This window comes from Heteronotia binoei, chromosome 5 (genome assembly GCF_032191835.1).
Source record: "Heteronotia binoei isolate CCM8104 ecotype False Entrance Well chromosome 5, APGP_CSIRO_Hbin_v1, whole genome shotgun sequence".
NCBI lineage: Eukaryota > Metazoa > Chordata > Lepidosauria > Squamata > Gekkonidae > Heteronotia > Heteronotia binoei.
In genome coordinates, this window is record NC_083227.1 from 37,648,344 (window position 1) to 37,669,418 (window position 21,075).

The 21,075-nt window shown below is 46.7% G+C and overlaps 1 protein-coding gene across 1 annotated transcript; it reads left to right on the forward strand.

Moving 5' to 3' along the window:
- Window positions 1-560: 560 nt before the first annotated feature.
- LOC132571956 (uncharacterized protein K02A2.6-like) lies at window positions 561-20,852 on the forward strand (the record flags this gene model as incomplete). The annotated part of the gene is made up of 8 exons (XM_060238748.1): window positions 561-926; window positions 1,437-2,618; window positions 2,703-3,118; window positions 3,278-3,890; window positions 5,144-5,387; window positions 14,641-14,708; window positions 16,346-16,591; window positions 20,688-20,852. Coding segments are annotated over 8 exons (3,300 nt in total), but the record flags the coding sequence as incomplete, so codon positions are not given.
- Between the last annotated feature and the right edge of the window lie 223 nt (window positions 20,853-21,075).

A 21,075-nucleotide genomic window follows, 5' to 3' on the forward strand; every position in this document is an offset into this window, starting at 1 on the left:
CCCTTAGCCTTTCCTCATTGGGCTTGCTCTCCATGGTTACTCGGAAGTAATCTACAGTGAGCACTATGGCACCTACTCTCTACACATGCACAGGATTGCAGTTTTAGTTTAAAGAAAGAAGATATTGGATTTATATCCCATCTTTCACTCTGAATCTCAGGGTCTCAGAGCAGCTCACAATCTCCTTTATCTTCCTCCCCCACAACAGACACCCTGTGAGGTAGGTGTAGTGTATCAGTAAATAATATGCGACCGAGCGCAGGGCGCGAATCTCCCCGCCCATCAACAGCTGTGGCGGGAAGTTCAATGGGTCAGGATTGGCCTGACCAACCCTGTAGGCTGTACCGGGGATTGTATATAAGCGGGACCCGGCCCGCGTGTTCGCTCTCTTGCAACGTGCTCCTAATAAACCATGTTGCCCTACTCTCGTCTCCGCGTCGAGTACGTTACACTGGCGACGAGGATGGGATCTTAGCCTCAGCGGCTACCACGGAGATCTAGGGCAACCACGAGGCCTGACCGCCGCCGCCATGGCCACACAGAACGGAACCACCGGCTACATCGAGACCTTCGACCCCGCCAACCCCGAGGCCTGGGAGTCCTACGCGGAGCGGGTCGAGTTCTACCTAAGGGCCAACAAGGTCACCGACGCAGGCTCAAAGAGGGACGTTCTCCTGAGCATCTGCGGGCCAGCCACGTTCGAGATCGCCAAGGGTCTCTCGGCTCCCGCCCGCCTCACGGAGAAGTCCTACGAGGAGATCATCAGGCTCCTCACCGGCCATTTCTCGCCACAGCCTTCGCGGGTGGCCCGTCGGTTCCTGTTCCACAGAAGAGACCAGGCCGTGGGGGAATCGGCCGCCGATTACCTGGCGGCTCTCCGCAAGATCGCCGGGAACTGCAGCTTCCCACAGCTGGAAGACAGCCTGGCCGACCGATTCACGTGGGGCCTCCGCGACGAGAGGCTCCAGCAGAAGCTCTTCGCCAAGGAAGAGCTCACCCTCCAGAGCACCTTCAGCGAGGCAGTGGCGTTCGAGAGGACCTCTAGGACCTTCCCCAAGGCCCGGACAGAAGCCGCCCACCACGAGGAGCTGGACCACGACTGCCCAGAGGAGGAAGAAGCCCACCAGCTGCGCCGCCCAGCCGGGCCACCCAGCAGAGCCGCCCAACGCCCCCGAGCAGCCGAACGACCCCCAGAGACGGAGAGGGTTCCGGCCACCAAGTGCGCCAGCTGCGGCGACCCCCACGACAGGCGGGACTGCCGATACCGGAACTGGGACTGCCGGAGCTGCGGAAAAACGGGCCACATTGCGAGGGCTTGCCGAGCCAAGCCCAACCGCCGGAGGCCGACCACGCATCACGAGTCGGCGGAGTTCCATTCCACGGACTCCACGTCCCTTCAGGTACTGAACTTGCCCCTCGCCACCCCCGATAAAATTAAAGTGGCAGTCCTCATCGAAGGGAACCCCTGCCAAATGGAGGTGGACTCAGGTTCCTCCATTTCCCTCATAGCGGAGGAGACCCTGAGGGAACTGTGCCCCCGGCAGCGGCTGCAACTACGGCCGGCGAACTTCATACTCCGGGACTTTCAGAAGAATCCGGTGCAAATCGCGGGGTGGGCGCGGGTGCAAGTCGAGCGGGGGTCCTTCTACGGCCCGCTGGACATCCTGGTGGTTAAGCGCCAGCTCGCCACCCTGCTGGGACTGGCGTGGTTCAAACCCTTGGGAATCCGGGTGGAAGGGGTGGGGCAAACCCTAACACCCAGGGGGTTCGGGGAGATATGCCAAGAGTTCCCTGACGTGTTCGATGGGTCTCTAGGGAGCTACAAAGGGCCGGCCATCTCCCTACCGCTAGACCCCACGGTCCGGCCGATTCGGCTCAAGGCGAGGAGGGTCCCGTTCGCTTTAAAGCCAAAAATAGAGGCCGAACTAGACCGCCTCACAGCCCAGGGAGTCCTGGAGCCTGTGGACTATGCCACCTGGGAGACCCCCATCGTAACCCCCATCAAGCCAAACGGGGAGGTGCGGATCTGTGCAGACTATAAATGCACGATAAACAAGGCACTGCAGGATAACCCCTACCCAGTGCCGGTGGTAAGCCACGTTCTGGCTGCCCTAGCGGGGTCCAAGATCTTCGGGAAGCTGGACCTGGCACAGGCCTACCAACAGCTCCCGGTAGATGCTAAGACGGCGGAAGCCCAAACGATAGTGACACACAGGGGGGCCTTCAGGGTGAGGAGGCTCCAATTCGGGGTTAGCGTCGCTCCCGGGATCTTCCAGAGTATAATGGACGCTCTCCTGAAAGGGATCCCAGGAGTCCAGCCGTTTTTTGATGACGTGCTAGTCGCCGCCCCGGACCCCGAAGAATTCGGCAACCGCCTAAGAGAGGTGCTCCGCCGGTTCCAGGCTGCGGGGCTCAAGGTCAAGAGGGAGAAGTGCCTGCTGGGGGTTCCGCGGGTGGAGTTCCTGGGGTTCGCCGTGGACGCAGCGGGAATCCACCCCACGGAAGAAAAGACACGGGCCATCGTGCAAGCTCCGGCCCCCACCTGCAAAGCGGAGCTACAAAGCTTCTTGGGGGTCCTTAACTTTTATCACTCATTCCTCCCCCACAAGGCAGCCCTAGCAGAGCCCCTTCACCGCCTACTGGATAAAAAAGCCCCTTGGGTTTGGGGCAAACGACAAGCCGCCGCGTTTCAGGCGGTCAAGGACGTTCTGGTGTCCAACGCGGTGCTCCACCATTTTGACGAGGGCCTCCCCGTCATCTTGGCTTGCGATGCGTCGCCGTATGGGGTGGGAGCAGTCCTGGGGCACCAACTCCCGGACGGGAGGGAGGTGCCGGTAGCGTACTACTCCCGCACACTGACACCGGCAGAGCGCAATTACGCGCAAATAGACAAGGAGGCTCTGGCGATCGTGGCGGGGGTCCGCAAGTTCCATGAGTATCTGTACGGGCGGAGGTTCACCATAGCCACGGACCACAAGCCCCTCTTAGGCCTGCTGGCCCCAGATCGACAAACCCCCCAAATCCTGTCACAGCGCGTGTTGAGGTGGAATCAATTCCTCAACTCCTACACTTACACACTGGTACACCGGGCCGGCAAGGCTATGGGTCACGCTGACGCGCTCAGCCGCTTGCCGCTCCCGGAAACGGGTCCAGACCCCGCCCCCGCACACCAGGTCATGCTGATGGAAAGCCTCCCAGAGCCGCCCCTCCACGCAGCGGAGGTCGCCAAGGCCACCCAGAAACATAAGACACTTGCACGGGTGCTCGACTGGGTGGTGAGGGGGTGGCCAGAGGGGAACATGGGGGAAGATTTCAAACCCTATAAGGTCAGGAGGGAGGAACTAGCGGCACACAAGGGGTGCCTACTATGGGGGAGTAGGGTGGTGATTCCGCCCCCGCTGCAAAGGCGTGTTCTAGAATCCCTCCATGAGACCCACCCCGGCATAGTTCGCATGAAGGCCCTGGCCAGAAGCTACGTCTGGTGGCCGGGAATGGACGGGGAAATAGAGAGTTGGGTCCGCAGGTGCCAGACGTGCCAGAAGTCACGGCCCGAGCCTCCCAGCGCCCCCGCCACTAGGTGGGAGTCCACCAGGAAACCATGGTCGAGACTCCACCTCGACTTCGCGGGGCCATTCCAGGGGCAGATCTTCATGATAATTGTGGACGCCTACACCAAATGGCTTGAGGTCATCCCCGTAGGGTCCACCACGTCCGCAGCCGCAATCCGAGCATTACGCAGGGTCTTAAGCACACATGGTATCCCGGACACCATAGTCTCGGACAATGGGACCGCTTTCACATCCGCAGACTTCCAGGCGTTCCTCCAGCGATACCTTATTAGGCACATAAGGTCGGCCCCCTTCCACCCAGCCACCAACGGTCAGGCAGAGCGGATGGTCCGCACCACCAAGGAAGCCCTGGGCCGTATTGTACAGGGAGACTGGGACCACCGATTAGCGGCATTCCTATTCGACAATAGGATCACCCCCAACCCGGTCACAGGGGTTAGCCCGGCCGAGCTCCTCATGGGGCGAAAGCTCATAACCCGGCTGGACAGACTACACCCTGACCGGGCGTCAGACACCCGCGAGAGCCCCGAGGTCCGGGACGCAGTCAGGGGTTTCTTCGCGGGCGACCCGGTTTACGCCCGGAACTACGCAAGGGGGCCCAATTGGGTGGCGGGCCGAGTGCTACGAGTCACCGGGTCCCGCCACTACGACATATCAACTGAGGGGGGCCAGGTACTACGGCGGCACATAGACCAATTAAGGCGCCGCACGTTACCAGAGGAACTGACGGACACAGAAGAGGCAAGAGCCGGAGAAGAGCCCAGCGGGGACCGACCGGAGGACGCGGCCCCATCACCCCTAACGCCGGCCCAGGTAGCACCGGAACCGCCAGAGCCCGAAGGTGCCGAAGAACCAGTCCGGCCGCCACCGTCCGCACCAGGGTCCCCCGCAGCATCAGATGCGGTGGCGGCGCCTCCCCCACAGGACCTCCCCAGACGGTCCACCAGAGAGCGCCGACCTCCCGCATATCTGCAAGACTATGTTCATTAACCAGGGGGGGAGGGGTGTAGTGTATCAGTAAATAATATGCGACCGAGCGCAGGGCGCGAATCTCCCCGCCCATCAACAGCTGTGGCGGGAAGTTCAATGGGTCAGGATTGGCCTGACCAACCCTGTAGGCTGTACCGGGGATTGTATATAAGCGGGACCCGGCCCGCGTGTTCGCTCTCTTGCAACGTGCTCCTAATAAACCATGTTGCCCTACTCTCGTCTCCGCGTCGAGTACGTTACAGTAGGTGGGGCTGAGAGAAGCTCTCCCAGAAGTTGCCTTTTCAGGTACAGCTCTGTAATAGCTATGGCTGACCCAAGACCATTCTAGCAGCTGAAAGTGGAGAAGTGGGGAATCAAACCCGGTTCTCCCAGATAAGAGTCCACGCACTAACTCTACACCAAATTGGCCCTCCTTTCTCACATCAGACCTTCTAGTTAATACAATTCAGACTATCCCTGAAGTTTCCAAGGGTAGCCGTGCTGGTCCATAGCAGAACCCCTAGACAATCTGACATGTATATATATTTCCTGGCAGGAAACCAATGCTGAGTTGGCACCTCCTTACCTTCTCATTGGCCATTCAGGAGATCAACCAGAATCCCATGCTCTTACCAAATAATATCACCCTGGGCTACACTGTCTATGAGAATACTTTCCATCCCAGGGTGACGTATGATGCTTTGGTAGACCTGCTACCCTCTGCCCAGGAGACCATTCCAAACTACAAATGTGGTGGACAGAATCATCTGTTGGTTGTTCTTGAAGGGTCTGAGTCTGAAATCTCCACTGACTTTTTCAGTGCTCTTGAGCACCTACAAAGTTCCTCAGGTATGAACTGGGGATGGGACCCATCGCTCTGAAGAAACACTGGTGGACTTTGAAACATTTCTGGTACAGCTCAAAGCCAGCTTTTAGGAGCGTTGAGAGTTTGAGAGAAGATTCAGGTCCTCTGGTAGTTCATGTGCATTCTTCCTTACACTAGTTTTAAAAGGTTCTGAAACAGTTTTTGTTGACTTAGAGAGGATCAGGTACACAGCAAAGAAACTCTCTGCAAAAAGGGACTATCTTTCTTAGATGGCCTGTATGCATCTTCATTTAGAAAAGATAGCCAGTTTGGTGTAATGGTTAAGAGCAGTGGACTTAAATCTGGAGAACTGGGTTTGATTCCCCACATCTCCCCATGCACCTTCTCGGTGACCTTGGGTAAGTCACAGTTCTCTCAGAGCTGTTCTCCCAAGAGCAGCTCTCTCAGAGCTCTCTCAGCCCCAATTACCTCACAGAGTGTCTGTTGTGGGGAGAAGATGGGAAGCTCTGAGATTCTGAGTGAAGAGTGGGATATAAATCCAACTTCTCCTCCTCCTGCTGCTCTTCTTCTTTCTTCTTCTTTGCTGTAATTGCAAGGCCAATCTGGAGGCCTCTCTATGTATCAGTCAGAGGGTCAAGGACTGGCTAGGGTAGTGGAGTATGGAAATCTAAGAATATTGACTTTGAGTTATGAGCCTCATTTGAGCAAAAGTTTCTATAGCAATACAATTTGCACTCCCCCACAAAAAACATTTTTTCCTAACTAAAATGTTGATGTTATTTCCAGGATACCTTCCAATGACCTGGTGAGGGTTACAGACAGGGCTTTTTTTTTTTTTTTAATAGAAAAAGTCCAGCAGGAACTCATATTAGGCCACACCCCCAGACACCAAGCCAGTCGGAACTGTTTTCGTGCTCAAAAAAAGCCCTGGTTACAGACCTTAGGTTGTTATAGTTAATAGGGCAAAAACCCTCCTCCACTTATGATGCTGGGAGGTCAGATCCCCACTGAAAGGGACCCCACAGTGTGTGAGGTCTCCATCAGAAAATTTCTGGGCTTAAAACAATCCCTGTTGTTCAAGGGTTTCCTTTTATCATCAAACAGTTATATGAAACATTTTGCTGTTTATTGACATTTGTTTAAAGTGATGAAATCCAAATATGGCTTTCACCGCATTAGGTCAGTCATGATTTTCATTTGAAAGTTTTTAAGGATAAAACTCAATTTCCTTTTTTCTACCAAACGGTCCAATACCTGGGAATTGTCAAACTGCTCCTGCATTTCCAATGGACATGGGTTGGTCTTTTTTTTTTAGACTGTGACCATGGGGAAGTGTTTAAGAGCACCTTGATCCCTCTCATGCTCAGGAGCAGCATTTGTGTTGCCTTTGAAGAGCATCTCAGAACATTTTCTTGATTCCACTGCTTGCGCAGAAGGAAAAAAGCTACGATTGTATTCCTTTTTCATAAAAGGCCATAAGAACATAAGAGAAGCCATGTTGGATCAGGCCAATGGCCCATCCAGTCCAACACTCTGTGTCACACAGTGGCCAAAAATTATATATATATATATACACACACACACACTGTGGCTAATAGCCACTGATGGACCTCTGCTCCATATTTTTATCTAACCCCCTCTTGAAGCTGGCTATGCTTGTAGTGGGAGTGTGGCAGCCCTGACTACTAGATCTGAATCTACCAAATTAAAAACAATGTCCAGATCTTAAATTTAGAAGTCCACTGACTGTAGAAACTCAGCCTATTTAAAACAACCAGAATTTTTAAACACAGAGAGCATTAAGATAAATACAGGCAATTCATTTCATTTGGGAAACAAATTTGTGCTTGGTCCTCCTTAGTTATTTCTCTAGTTATTATAATCACACAAAATAAGGACTAGACATGAATGATCATGATTGTCTGAAAAAGGATACAGGTAGTCTAGAGAAGGGCTGTCAAACATGTGGCCCAAGGGCTGGATCAGGCACCTGGAGGGCTCTTATCAGGCCAATGAGCAGCTCACTGTCATCTGCTTCCTTCTCTTTCTTGCTTCCTTCTGCATCTCAGCTTGCTTTGCCAGTCTTGCTCAATCACACAAGAACCACAGAGCTATTTTCTTCATTGGCTGACCAGCACATGAAGTAACTTATGTACAAAAGCTCACAATGCCAAGCCATTTAATGTTTTTCCCTGGGTCTTAAGCATTGTCCATGAGATTTCTGTAATGAATGTCAATACATCAAAAGTAGGTTTGCAACTTACATACACACACCTGAACAACACCTGAACAGCATACTCAAGATTGCTACAGTACAGACATTGTCTCCAGATTTTGATGCAATAATTCAGAGCAAGAGATGTCATTTATAAGAGACTGTTAGATAAACAAAATATTGCAAGAGTACTAATCTTTTAAACATGTTTTCAGTTTTTAGAATTGTGTTTGTCTGTATCTTTTATAAAGTTTATATCTCTACTACCTGGCATTACATTTTATGACACACATGGCCTGGCCCAACAAGGTCTCATTTATGGCAGATAGGGCCCTCATAAGAAATGCGTTTGACATCCTTGGTCTAGAGACACCAGTGGTGGATTTTGTGCATTAACCAACTTAAAGCATTGCCCATGGTGCGTAGGAACATTCCTGTAGATTTGAGTGCAGATCCTGGCTCCGGACCATTTCACTCAGTCTAGTGGTTAGTGTGTTGGACTGGAATTTGGGACATGCAGGTTTGAGTCCTCAGTCTACCACAGAACTCTGGCTAATTATTCTCTCCTGGCCTAACATGTCTCAGTCATTGGGAGTAGGCGACAGTAGTGCTACCATGAAGAATTTTTCATTGCTTTCTTTAGAGGACAGCATGGTATCAACATCTAAATGTATAAAGCAAGACAAAAACCACAGTTACAATGAGTTTGTAGAAGAGTTTTCTGTCTTCTAAATGCTGATGTTCTCTTTGTGATTCTAGCTTCATCGCTTCCTAAGACACTACCAGTTTCACAATGCTTCCATGGGTTGAATGGATCTTGATGAAAACAGGGTCCCAGAAGCCAACTTAGACGTTGTGAACATGATCATCTTGCCCAACATTTCCATCTTGAATGTGAAAGTTGGGAGTACAGAAAGAAAGGACTCAGGGGAGATAAAATTAACTATTGATCAGGATGCTATTGTGTGGCCCACCTGGTATAGGCAGGTAGGGAAATTCATTGATTTCTTTCTAAGAACAGATGAACGTAAGAGAAGCCATGTTGGATCAAGCCAATGGCCCATCCAGTCCAACACTCTGTGTCACATAGTGACCAAAAAAAAGGAGGTTCACAAGTGGGGCTAGAAGTCCTTCTACTTTGCCTCCCTCCCCAAAGCACCAAGAATAAAACATCACTGCCCCAGACAGTTCCAATAATATGCTGTGGCTAATAGCCACTGATGGACCTCTGCTCTATATTTTTATCCAAACCCGTCTTGAAGCTGGCTATGCTTGTAGCCGCCTCTACATCCTGTGGCGGTGAATTCCACATGTTAATCACCCTTTGGGTGAAGAAGTACTTCCTTTTATCCATTCTAACCCTACTGCTCAGCAATTTCATTGAATGCCCATGAGTTCTTGTATTGTGAGAAAGGGAGAAAAGTACTTCTTTCTCTACTTTCTCCATCCCATGCATAATCTTGTAAACCTCTATCATGTCACCCCACAGTCGACGTTTCTCCAAGCTAAAGAGCCCCAAGCGTTTTAACCTTTAGGGTTTGTAGAATCTTTCGGGCTCAAGTGTCGTGTTCTACTAGAGAAAGTTTTTCTTCCAGACGTTTCATTCTCAGCTGCGGAGAACATCCTCAGCTGAGAACGAAATGTCTGGAAGAAAAACTTTCTTCAGTAGAACACGGCACTTGAGCCCGAAAGATTCTACAAACTCTAATGATGTTATCAGCCGTGAAAACCTGAAATCTTTGTTTTAACCTTTCTTCATAGGGAAAGTATTTCGACCCTTTAATCATTCTAGTTGCCCTTTTCTGGACTTTTTCCAACGCTATAATATCCTTTTTGACGTGCGATGATCAGAATTGTACACAGTATTCCAAATGAGACCGCACTATTGATTTATACAGGGGCATTATGATACTGGCTGATTTGTTTTCAGTTCCCTTCCTAATAATTCGCAGCATGGCATTGGCCTTTTTTATTGCAGTCGCACACTGTCTTTTATTTTTTATTTTATTTTATTTCTCGCATTTATATCCCTCTCTCCCCGCCGAAGCAGGCTCAGGGCGGCTAACAACAGTCAAACCCAGACAATAAAAAAATAGCAAACAATTAAAATTAACAATAATCATTACCGATCATTTGATGTCTTGACATTTTCAGTGAGTTATCTACAATGACCTCAAGATCTCTCTCTTGGTCGGTCTTGGCCAGTTCACACCCTATCAACTTGTATTTGTAGCTGGGATTTTTGGCCCCAATGTGCATTACTTTGCACTTGGCCACATTGAACCTCATCTGCCAAGTTGACACCCACTCACCCAGTCTCAACAGATCCCTTTGGAGTGCCTCACAATCCTCTCTGGTTCTTACCACCCTGAACAATTTAGTGTCATCTGCAAACTTAGCCACTTCACTGCTTACTCTCAACTCCAAATCATTTATGAACAAGTTAAAGAGCATGGGACCCAGTACTGAGCCCTGCAGCACCCCACTGCTTACTGTCTTCCACTGTGAAGATTGCCCATTTATACTCACTCTGTTTCCTATTAATTAGCCAGTTTTTGATCCGCAAGAGGACTTGTCCTTTTACTCCATGACTCTCGAGCTTACTAAGGAGCCTTTGATGAGGAACTTTATCAAAAGCTTTCTGGAAGTCAAGGTAAACAACATCTATTGGGTCTCCTTTGTCCACATGTTTGTTCACTCCCTCAAAGAACTGTAGCAGGTTAGTGAGGGAAGATCTTCCCTTACAGAACCCATGCTGTGTTCCTCAATGTGCCTACTCATTCTGTCCTTGATAATGGTTTCTACCAACTTTCCCGGTATTGAAGTCAGACTGACTGGCCTGTAATTTCCTGGATCACCTCTGGAACCCTTTTTGAAGATGGTGGTGACATTTGCTACCTTCCAGTCCTCAGGAACAGAGGCAGATTTCAATGAAAGATTACATATTTTTGTCAGGAGATCCACAAGTTCACCTTTGAGTGTAAAGTGGTTGTGCTGGTCTTTTGGGGCAACTCCCTATTTATACAAATGGTGAAATCAATAACGTTATGGTCACTGCTCCCAAGTGGTGTGATCACTTTTACATCTCTCACCAGGTCTTGGATATTATTTAGGACCAAATCCAGGATCGCCCTACCCCTGGTAGGTTATGTGACCATCTGCTCCATAGCACAGTCATTGAGAGTGTCTAGAAACTCAATCTCTTTCTCTCGACCAGAACACATATTGACCCAATCAATCTGCGGGTAGTTAAAATTACCTATTATGACACAGTTTTTACGTTTAGCCACTATCTTTAATCCTTCCATCATATTATAATCATCCTCTATATTTCGATTTGGTGGGCGATGATAAACTCCCATAGTTAAATTTCCTTTTGGGCCCTCTATTTCAACCCAAAGCATTTCTAGAAGGGAATCTAATTCTCTGACCTCAGTCTTACTGGACTGTATACCCTCTCTGACAAACAGAGCCACCCCACCTCCAAGCTTTCCCTCCCTAGCCTTCCAATATAACAGGGGTGGCCAACGGTAGCTCTCCAGATTTTTTTGCCTACAACTCCCATCAGCCCCAGCCAGCATGGCCAATGGCTGGGGCTGATGGGAGTTGTAGGCAAAAAACGTCATCTGGACAGCTACCGCTGGCCACCCCTGCAATATAACTTATATCCAGGAATCACCGTGTTCCACTGATTCTCCTCATTCCACCAAGTTTCTGAAATTCCCACAATGTCTATGTTTTCCCCCATTCCAACTCCCCATTAATTATATAATAATAATTCTATTAATTTATTATTTATTATTTCTATTTGCATAAGGTATAAAGATCTATTCAGTACTATATCTATGAGAGTCTTATGAGCCTTTCAATTTAAACAACAGTTATCAAAGTGACTAGCAATATTTAATATATAAGATATAATAATAAATATGCAATATTTAATTATATCAGTATATTATAAAGACATTTATATTATTGCCAAATAAATCAGTTTTCATTCCCCTAGATTATGTTTCTTGTCTTTGTACATAGAAGCTGCCTTATTCCAAGTGTACCAAAAGCTGCCTCCCTGGATTTGTGAAAGTGAAGCTGGAAGGAAAGCCCATTTGCTGCTATAACTGTTCTCGATGTGGAGAAGGAACCATCCCCTCTCAGGAAGCTGCGTGATGGGATAAAAGGATGTTCCTTTCGGTATGGAGCAAATAGTTTGTTATTTTCTGAGCATTGTTCTAGAAATTTGTGGACTAGTCTTTCTTTTCCAGTTTTCCAAGGAAAGACCTCATGGGAAATGACTACTGAGTAAATGGTGTTGAATATGGAGAAACATGCAGCACCATCGGCTATGGTACTTTCAATGGCATTCATAGTTGTTAGCGCAATGCTGTATACTGAGGTCCTTCCTTTGTAGGGTCAGTTCTGTCATGCAAATCAGGCTTCATTGGAGTTTGGAGGATCCAACAGTACGCAATATTACATTTTTGCCAAATCTGCAGTCTTCTTGGATCTCTTGAGAGGCATGCTGATGTTCCTTGGTAAACCCCTTGATAGGGTTGCCAAATCCTCTTCGTCCTGGAGTGGAGGACATTGTACCATTGTGCCATAGAATTTTCCCTCCCAAATGGCTAGAGCGTCCGTGGAAAACATAGAGTTTTCCCAGAAATGCCTAGAGCAGCTGCTGTGCACAGTTGCTGGCGCAATGATGTCACTTCTGGGTGATGTCATCACACCGGCGACATAGGATGAGGTTCCACCCACCAGCCCAATGTGGGCTGGCAGGTTGGGAACCTCCCAGGGAGGGGAATCCCCGCCTGGACTGGGGGCTTGGCAGCCCCCTTGATGTCACATAGGTTGTAGCTGAGTAATTTTGAGCCACTTACTTACTGATTCTTCACTAGCAGTTGCTCTGCCCCCGGGCTTCTGCTTTCTCCAGTTTTAGTGATGCTTTGATCACCCAGGAATCCCTTGAGGTGGTGATATCAAGGATGAACCAGAAATGCTGCCTTGCAGAGCTATTCATCTAACAATGAGCCTCTGTTGTTCCCAAATAATTCCATGTAATCAGTGTTTTGACTCAATACCATCTTGGTCTTCTGTGGCCCTTGAATATAAGTCTCTTTGAATCCAGAACAGCATTGGCCATCCTAACTGATGATCCTTATGGGGTGAGTAACATGGGAATCATATCCCCGTTGATCCTTCAGTACCTCTTTGTGACATTCAATACCATTAACCACAAAATTCTTCTGGTGACATTGGCTGGGTTTGGAGTACTGGAAACATGACCAATTCTGGAAAGTGGTGCTGGCCAGGAGATTGTTGTTTGACCCTGTTGCTTTCAAGTTATTGGGGCTCATAAGGTTTTACCTTGTTTGGGGATGGGGTGAGAGAAACATATCCCCTCATGAAGGGGAAGTCTCTGGTTTCCAGTTTATATTTTTATATATTTTAAGAAGTCAGGTTGGGTTTCCCTGACCTGATGCTCATTCTCCACAGTCAAATGACAACTGTGGAGGACCAACTGCCAAATTCTGTAGGATTAAATTTGAATAGGAGGAGCAAGATGAGGCACAAAGGACTTTGGCCTTCCCCTTGTGCAATTATCTCAGCCTTCAACAGCTACCCTATGGTCTTTACTGAAACAGATCATCTACTGGGGAAATTAGTCATATGTAGCTTCCATTTGAATGCATTATTTTGAAATGCCCCATCTTCTTTGAGCCTTCATTGGATTACCTGGTGCTGGATGCCAAACAAGGTTCATGGTGTACCTGGTAGTACCAGACAGGGAAGAAGAAAACCCCTTTTGGTTCAGACTCAGTGGATCCAGCAGGGTACTTCATTTCCTTTTTTAATTATTATTATTGGAAGCAGATTTACAAAATAACATATAATTATCTACTTAATCTTGTTATATTAACACAACATTAAACATTAAACTTTGCTTTTTTACTTTCTTTTCTTTTCTTTTTTCCCATCATCACTATTATTGCTATGCTGAACTATTATGAAAGAAAAAAACCCCTTGCATTTCAATCCAGGATGGCTACAAGGGTCTAGAAGGGAAACATCGGCCCCTCTTCCCAAGGATTGAAAAAAAAAAACCCTAGGAAAATATATAAAAACAATAAACAATGGGGGAACATATCCAAATGCTATGCCATTCCAACCTGCTTAATGCTACAGAAGAGAAAAATGAATAACAAATATAAATCAAGTAGATATATTAAATTATTTTTACCTAAGTCCTAACTTCAAAATGAGTCCAAGTTTTCTTCAGTTTCTAAAGAGTCTTCAAGCACACACATTTTAGATACTCTGCCAGGAGTTGAAGGAGAGCGTTCTTTTCTTTTGCTTGTTTTATTGTCTGTTGGTTCAGATGCTAAAGAATTTATAGCAGCCAACATTTGTTCACCAGTTGTAGCATCAAAAGCAATATTATGATTTTGTCCATGTTGAACAGATAGCTTGCCAGATCGAAGCCAGATATATTTAATTCCACAGTCTCGGAGCTTAGCTGTTTTTCCTTTAAGATCTCTTCTTATTTTTAAGAACTCTGGAGGTAAATCAGGGAAGACTTGAGTCTTTACGTCCTGAAACATAAAGCCACCCTGATCTCTGGCTTTTTGAAAATCCTCTGTCTGGTATGAAAGTCTTTGAATTCAACTAGAATGTCTCTAGTATATCCTGAGGAAGCAGATTTCTCTGTTCCCACTCGATGAACTCTCTGCGGGAGAGGGACAACACCAGATTCCAGATTTAAAGTGCTTGCAAGCCAATTAGCCATAAATAAACTTAATTCTACTCCAGCCTTGGTGTTCTCTTGGAACCCCCTAAACTTCAAAGAGTGTTCTCGATGATGATAATCAGAATGCGTTTCCTTGCCCAGATGTCAGATGTTTTGAAGGCTAATTAGCTTTCTAGTTCTGTTACTTTCTTAATGACTTTATCTGCCTTTTGATTAGTCTGTTCATAAATTTGTTCCAGTTCATCTAGGCGTTGGCAAATTGGTGTTAGAATTTCCAAGATATCATTTTTCAGTTCTTGTCTTTGTTTATTTAAAGCTTGCATTAAGAAATTTGTCGTGAGCAAACTCTCAGCTGGCTTTAACTTACCCAGCTTTGCAGAGGAGGTAGGCGGAGCCTCCGTTGATGAAAAGAATTCTGTTAAGAGGGAGACAGTGTCTTCCTTTCTTTCTGCTTTCTTCCCCTTCTTAGTAGCTTTTGGAGGCATCATTCAAACTATAAGTTTTGTTGTCAGGGAGGGTAAAAAAATCAATATTATAAGCAAGTAAATGATGAGCACTGGGGAATGGCTCCCAACCAGGAAGTTGTTGAAGCCCCTCCCCCTGGGTATTTCATTTCCAAAGCAACTGCGGACTTTGAAGATAATTTGACACAGATCAGCTATATATGCGTTGGCATTTTTGGCGACTGGAAGTTAGAATTTTTGCTTTCTTTTTCACAGTGGTTCTGGGAAGTGAAAGCTTTTCCCTCTCATCCACACTGCTTCCAGGTTGGGCGAAGGTCCCAGTTGATGAGTCTGTTGTGTTTTGCACTGCACCTTCCATGTAGTTGCCCAAATATAAAGGAGGCCTCCTTCCCCTCGATCTAATGTTTCAGCTGCCTTAGATGGGGGCTGTGGAGACATGAACACAAGAAGCTGCCTTATACTGTATAAGACTGTATACAGTCCATCAAAGGCAGTATTGGCTACCCAGACTGGCAGTGGCTTTCCATGGTCTTGGGTAGAGAGTTTTCACATCAGCTATTATATTATTCCTTAAACTGGAGATGCTGGGGATCACGTTTCAGTTTTTAAAATCTGTTATATCATCGTTGCTCTTATATTGTTTTTAACCATTTCATTGAGCTGTGAGCTGTCTCCAGCAGTTCTGTGGAGAACTTTAAAATTCTTAATAAATATATATTTGCCATTTTTATTTTAATCTTTGTGCTTGTTTTAGCAGATGTACATTTTTACCTCACTCTCTGTTTCAGAAATCTGTATTTTAAAAAAATGTTGTCTTTCTCTTGTGTGGATATTTTTATCTGGTTAAGGGTCTGGTGTTTTTGTGTTCCTGAAGCTTGTTGCCTTGTTAGTTACTTTGAGCTCAAAGACCGAAAGGGCAGTGAATGCCATAAATGTATAGGGCAGTGAATGCCCTGGTGTAAAGGCTTTATGGAATCTAAAGGAGTACACATTGTCATAGATATGAATAAGATACACATGATGCTGAAGTAACTCTTTTATTTTCCAGATGCAGATCGTTGCACCAAGTGCCCAGAAGATCAGCATCCCAACATGGACCACACTCACTGCATTCCCAAAGACATCCATTTCATTTCTTATGAGGAGACTTTAGGGATTATCATTGTTTTTGTCCTGTTCTTGTCCATAATCACACTTCTAATTCTAGGAATCTTCATTAAATATAATGACACGCTGATAGTTAAAACCAACAACCGAGACCTCACCTACATTCTTCTCATCTCACTCCTGCATTCCTTTCTGTCCTCCCTTCTGCTTATTGGCCAGCCAAGGAGACTGACATGCCTTCTCCAACAAACTGCTTTAAGCACCATTTTCTCCATCGCTTCTGTGTTGGCCAAACGATCACTGTGGGGGTGGCCTTCATGGTCACCAAGCCAGGAAACAGGATGAGGAAATGGCTGGGAAAGAGTCTGGCAAACTCTATTGTCATTTTATGTTACAGTGCTCAAACTGGCCTCTGCATCATCTGGCTGGGCATCTCTCCCCCTTTCCCAGAGTTTCCTGCACTCCCATCATGGACAGATCATAGTGCAATGCAATGAAGGGTCTGTGGCCATGTTTTATGCAGCCTTTGGCTATATGGGCTTCCTGGCTGCCATCTCCTTCACAGTGGCTTTCCTGGCCAGGAAGCTGCCTGGGGCCTTCAATGAAGCCAAGCTGATCACCTTCAGCATGCTGGTTTTCTGCAGTGTATGGATATCCTTTGTGCCCACCTACCTGAGTACAAAGGGGAAATACATGGTAGCCGTGCAGATCTTCTCAATATTGGCCTCCAGTGCTGGGCTGTTGGGTTGTATCTTCATCCCCAAATGTTACATCATCATACTGAGGCCTGGTCTGAATATCAAGGATCATCTCATGATGAAAAGTCAAGATGGAATTTGATTCTCAGTACAGTGTTTTTCATTTTTGCAATTTTAATGCCCATGTTGTCTGTGAACTTGCCTCACAATTGAACTCTCTGATATGCTACTGAAGAAAATTTCTTTCACATACAACATGACAGATAACAGTCACAAATCAAGGCCAACACTTAACAACATAGCAATGGCCACAGCCAATTTCTATAATATTAGTTGTTGTTTTCAACCTGCTTCCCAGTTTATTCATGTTCTTACTCAATTGTAATGTTTATGAATGTCATGTCGTTACTCAATTCTATAAAACAGCTGGTCTCACATAGGCTTCTGAGCTGGACAGGGGGATAGCTGGGAAAGATTACCTGCTCTCTCATTGATTACCTTATATTAAACACCTTAAATTGCCTTTCACTGGATCAGATTCCCCAAGACAATAAAAAGGATAACATTTTGAGGGAGCTTGGTCAACCAAGAGAGGGAAAAAGCAGAGATATCTAATTCCAACTCACCACAACACTGGTAATTGTTTATCTTTCCAGATGACCAACACCACTGACATGGAGTTTCATGTCTGTCATGTAAGATATGTCCCCTTTAAAACAGACATTTTTTTAAAAAAACAGACATATTTGAAACTACAAGTCTCTTTTCCATTGCAAAGCAACATATTAACCTAACCACTAAACTACAGGACTGTAATGACAGCAATGAAATGATTATTTTCTCTTATAAACTATCTCTGGCAGTGAATCAGCCCTTTGACTGAACAGAAGTGTATTTATTCCAGCTATCAAATGAACACCTTGTATTCCAGCTGCCCTTTGCATATGTCAAAACATCTTCATTAAGCTGTATGCTAATCTGTTGTTCACCTATTTAGAGGTGAACATTAAGCTGTATGCTAATCTGTTGTTCACCTATTTGTCTATATATTTGAACTGTTAAGGTCCATTTCTACGTATCTGAAGAAGTGTGCCTGCACACCAAAGCTAATACCTTGAATAAAACTTTGTTGGTCTCAAACTTTGTTCTGCTGCTTCATACCAACATGGCTACCCATTTGGATCTAAGATCAGTCCTGTTATGGTTTAAGTTCTGAGAACTCTTGAAATTATTATGAAAAATTACAAACATGCAATAAAAAACAGTTTCAGAAATAAATGATATCAGACACAGAGAAGTCACCTCAAACAATGAAGAAAAGGTGGGGGTAGGGATGACTGCTATTGCTACAACTTGCCACCAGATGGAGCAGTGCACTCGGTTTAAAATGTTAATTGGACACAGTTACTTTGGCCTCCCTCTAGATGTGCAGCTCTCTCTTCAGGTCAATTAAACTCTAGACCTAGTTTGTGCATGTTGATAGGCATAGTTGGAGCCCTTGTGGTGCCTGATCTGTCCTGTTTTAGCGAGATACACAGTTAGGGAGAGTTTTGAGATTTCGCCAGAATTGCACACAGCAGCGTCTTCAGATAGATCCAAGTGGGCAGCCATGTTGGTCTGAAGCAGTAGCACAAAGAAGGAGGCAAGTTCCTTTAAGACCAATAAAGTTTTATTCATTAATTGCTTAGGGGGTTGCTTTGTTTACCGGAGAGTATGATGAGAATCTGGGGATGAGGCTGAAGTTGGTCCCCCGTTCCTTATCCATGACTTATTCATGAATACTACCTAAAAGACTGAGGAGCATGTAAAAGCTTTCAACTCCATAATAAAGTTTGGACTACCATCTATCATACACCCCCATATCCAGGGGACTCCCCTTTGAAGGGACATGTGCTGTTTGGTCCTAAGAGTGGTTCTCATGCTAGCGCCCCCAAGACAATCACACAGGCAGACACTGGAGCCAGGCTGCACTCCCAAAACAATCTTTGGACTACCCCAAGTGACACATCTCCACACTCCATGAGACTGTTCCCCACAAGAAGACATACAGTGATGCCTGGTCCAAACACTAGTTCTGGTGCCACAACCTTCTATTTGGGTTGTTCCCAAGAGGCCTGTATTTCAAAGAAGATTTGAATAAAGAACTAAAATAACTGCATACCCTCTGCACCCCAAAATAAAATTTTAGTCAGCACACTTAATACACCCTCATGTTTAGGGGACTCTCCCCTTCAAGGGGACATATGCTGTTTCCTGCTCCAAAGAGTGGTTCTTCTGCTAGCCACTCCAAAGTTGGGTGCCCCCAGGACAATCACACAAGCAGACACTGGGGCCAGGCTGCACTCCAAAACAATCTTTGGATTGTCCTGATGGTGGGTGAGAAATGGGGCCCCCAGGCTTGGAGCAAGTAGAAAATATGCAGAGGGGAAATCGGTGTGGAGAAATCAGCACTGGTAACGAGACAAGAAATCTAGGTCTCAATTCAGTCTAGGTGTATGCATTGTCTTGAGCTTTATTGCAAGTCAACAGTCTCTCTTTCTAAAATACTGTCTATAATTAAACTGAGGAAACAATGCAGTGGGAAGCAGGTTGGAAAACCTCCCAGTGTGCTGCTGGCTGGACCCACTTTGAACTTCTTCTGTGCAGTTGATTTAAACTTTTTATGTGAAAACTGCAGGAGGCTCTAGCTTGAACTTTAGCCGTCGTCTAGGTGTGGCCGCTTATTATTGAGTAAATCTAAACAAAGCATTTGTTCTTGGTGGTAAAGATAAACTGGGAAACTCTTACAAGCTGTAATGTCACTCTGTCAAGCTCTTACATATCTCTTTCTCTTAGAAGCTGTGTTGTGGTATTTACTACCTAATAGCCAGGGCCATCTGGCAAAGGGGAGGGGGGGGTTAGCTTCTCATGAGGTATTGTTATGTCTCACAAGTGTGAGAAGTGCCCTGACAACTTCAAACACCCTTATCTCTTTGAAATGCAGTTCTTCTTCTCTGTTGCTTATTGTTGTAACATTTGACCCTTAAGGTAGAAATGCCCACCAAATAGTAATGGCTGTGAACCCCCATTATATATCTCTGTGTATGCCTTGATTCTTCAGTTCTTTCAGTTACCTGTCCTGTAAGCATCTCTAGGTCTTAATAAATAAATTTATTTGAAATAAACAAAGGATATTGTTATTGGGACTATCGGAGCTTGACATTATGAAAGAACTCTCACTTTGGGACTGAACCAGATCCAGTAACTTTTAACACTATTACGGAAGAAGCATCGGACAATACCAGATCCCAGATCAACCAGCCTCTCCAGAAGCCAGAGGCTGTGAACCAGGAGAGATCCCAAAGCAACCATTGTAGTACAATATGGACACGAGGAGACAGGCTGGGAGGGGTTCCCCACTGCACATCCAGCAACTATTCATCACCCCGAAGGATTGGGGGCCATGCAGATCCACCATTTTAATGGATGTCAGCCCGGCCAGACAAGATGCGATCCTGGAACTACCCCCCTCTGATTACAAGGGGAAGCAGAGGACAGCCAGGATCAGCTAGGAGCAGGAGGGGGTGATGGAAGGGAAGAGAAGGCAACAAGTCCAATCCCTGATGGCAAAGAAGAAGACGGAGCGGATCTGAGAGACTTCCTCCAATTGATGAGGTTCGAGATGGGGAGATGGCATGCAACTTGAGGGAAGAAATGTGGGCGAACAACACGTACCTTACACAAGAGGTCGATCAGCAGATCAACCAAGTGTTGGCCCTACAGCGACAACCCGCCCTGCAAGGTAGACCGCCACCGGCCCCACAGCCATTGCTGCAGCTGCAGGGACCACCGGCACAGCCACAACCCCAGGTGGATCCAATTAGCGGGAGAAGTGGAGACACACATGCGGCGTGTTGCCCTCCAATGTCAACAGCAGCAAGGGGGAAAGGGGGGACATGAGTCTCAGTCTGGGGCAAAACCAGAAGGGAAGAAACCAGGACCCAGTGGGGCGCCACCAAAACCCGCAGGGCTCCAGCGTTGCTTCCAATGTGGGGATGTGAACCACATTGCGAATGAATGCCCTAAAATACTTCAAGGCCCCCCTTACTCCGAAGACCAGTGCACCCAAATCCAAGAAGACCAAAAGCCGCTTGAAGGAATCAGGATGGGGCAACATCGCTGCAGCTGCCCCGCGAGACGAGGATGTTATAGTAGTATTGGAGTCAGAAGAGGAATCCTGGGAAGAAGGGCCACCGGGAAATGAGAGCGACCTGCACTGAGTGGCGCTGAGCAGCAGGTCAGAGATCGAACGGTGCCCCAAGGGTGAGAATCACAGGAACTTTATTTTTCATCCCACTAACTTTATTGAACCCTGCCCAAAAACGCTTCATGCATGTAAGGGCTTTGCTGGACTCAGGGTGTACCAGAGACATAATTACCCCTAAAATGGTAGAGGTTCTAGGACTAGCCAAGAGCCTTCTACACCACCCCATCCAGTTTGAA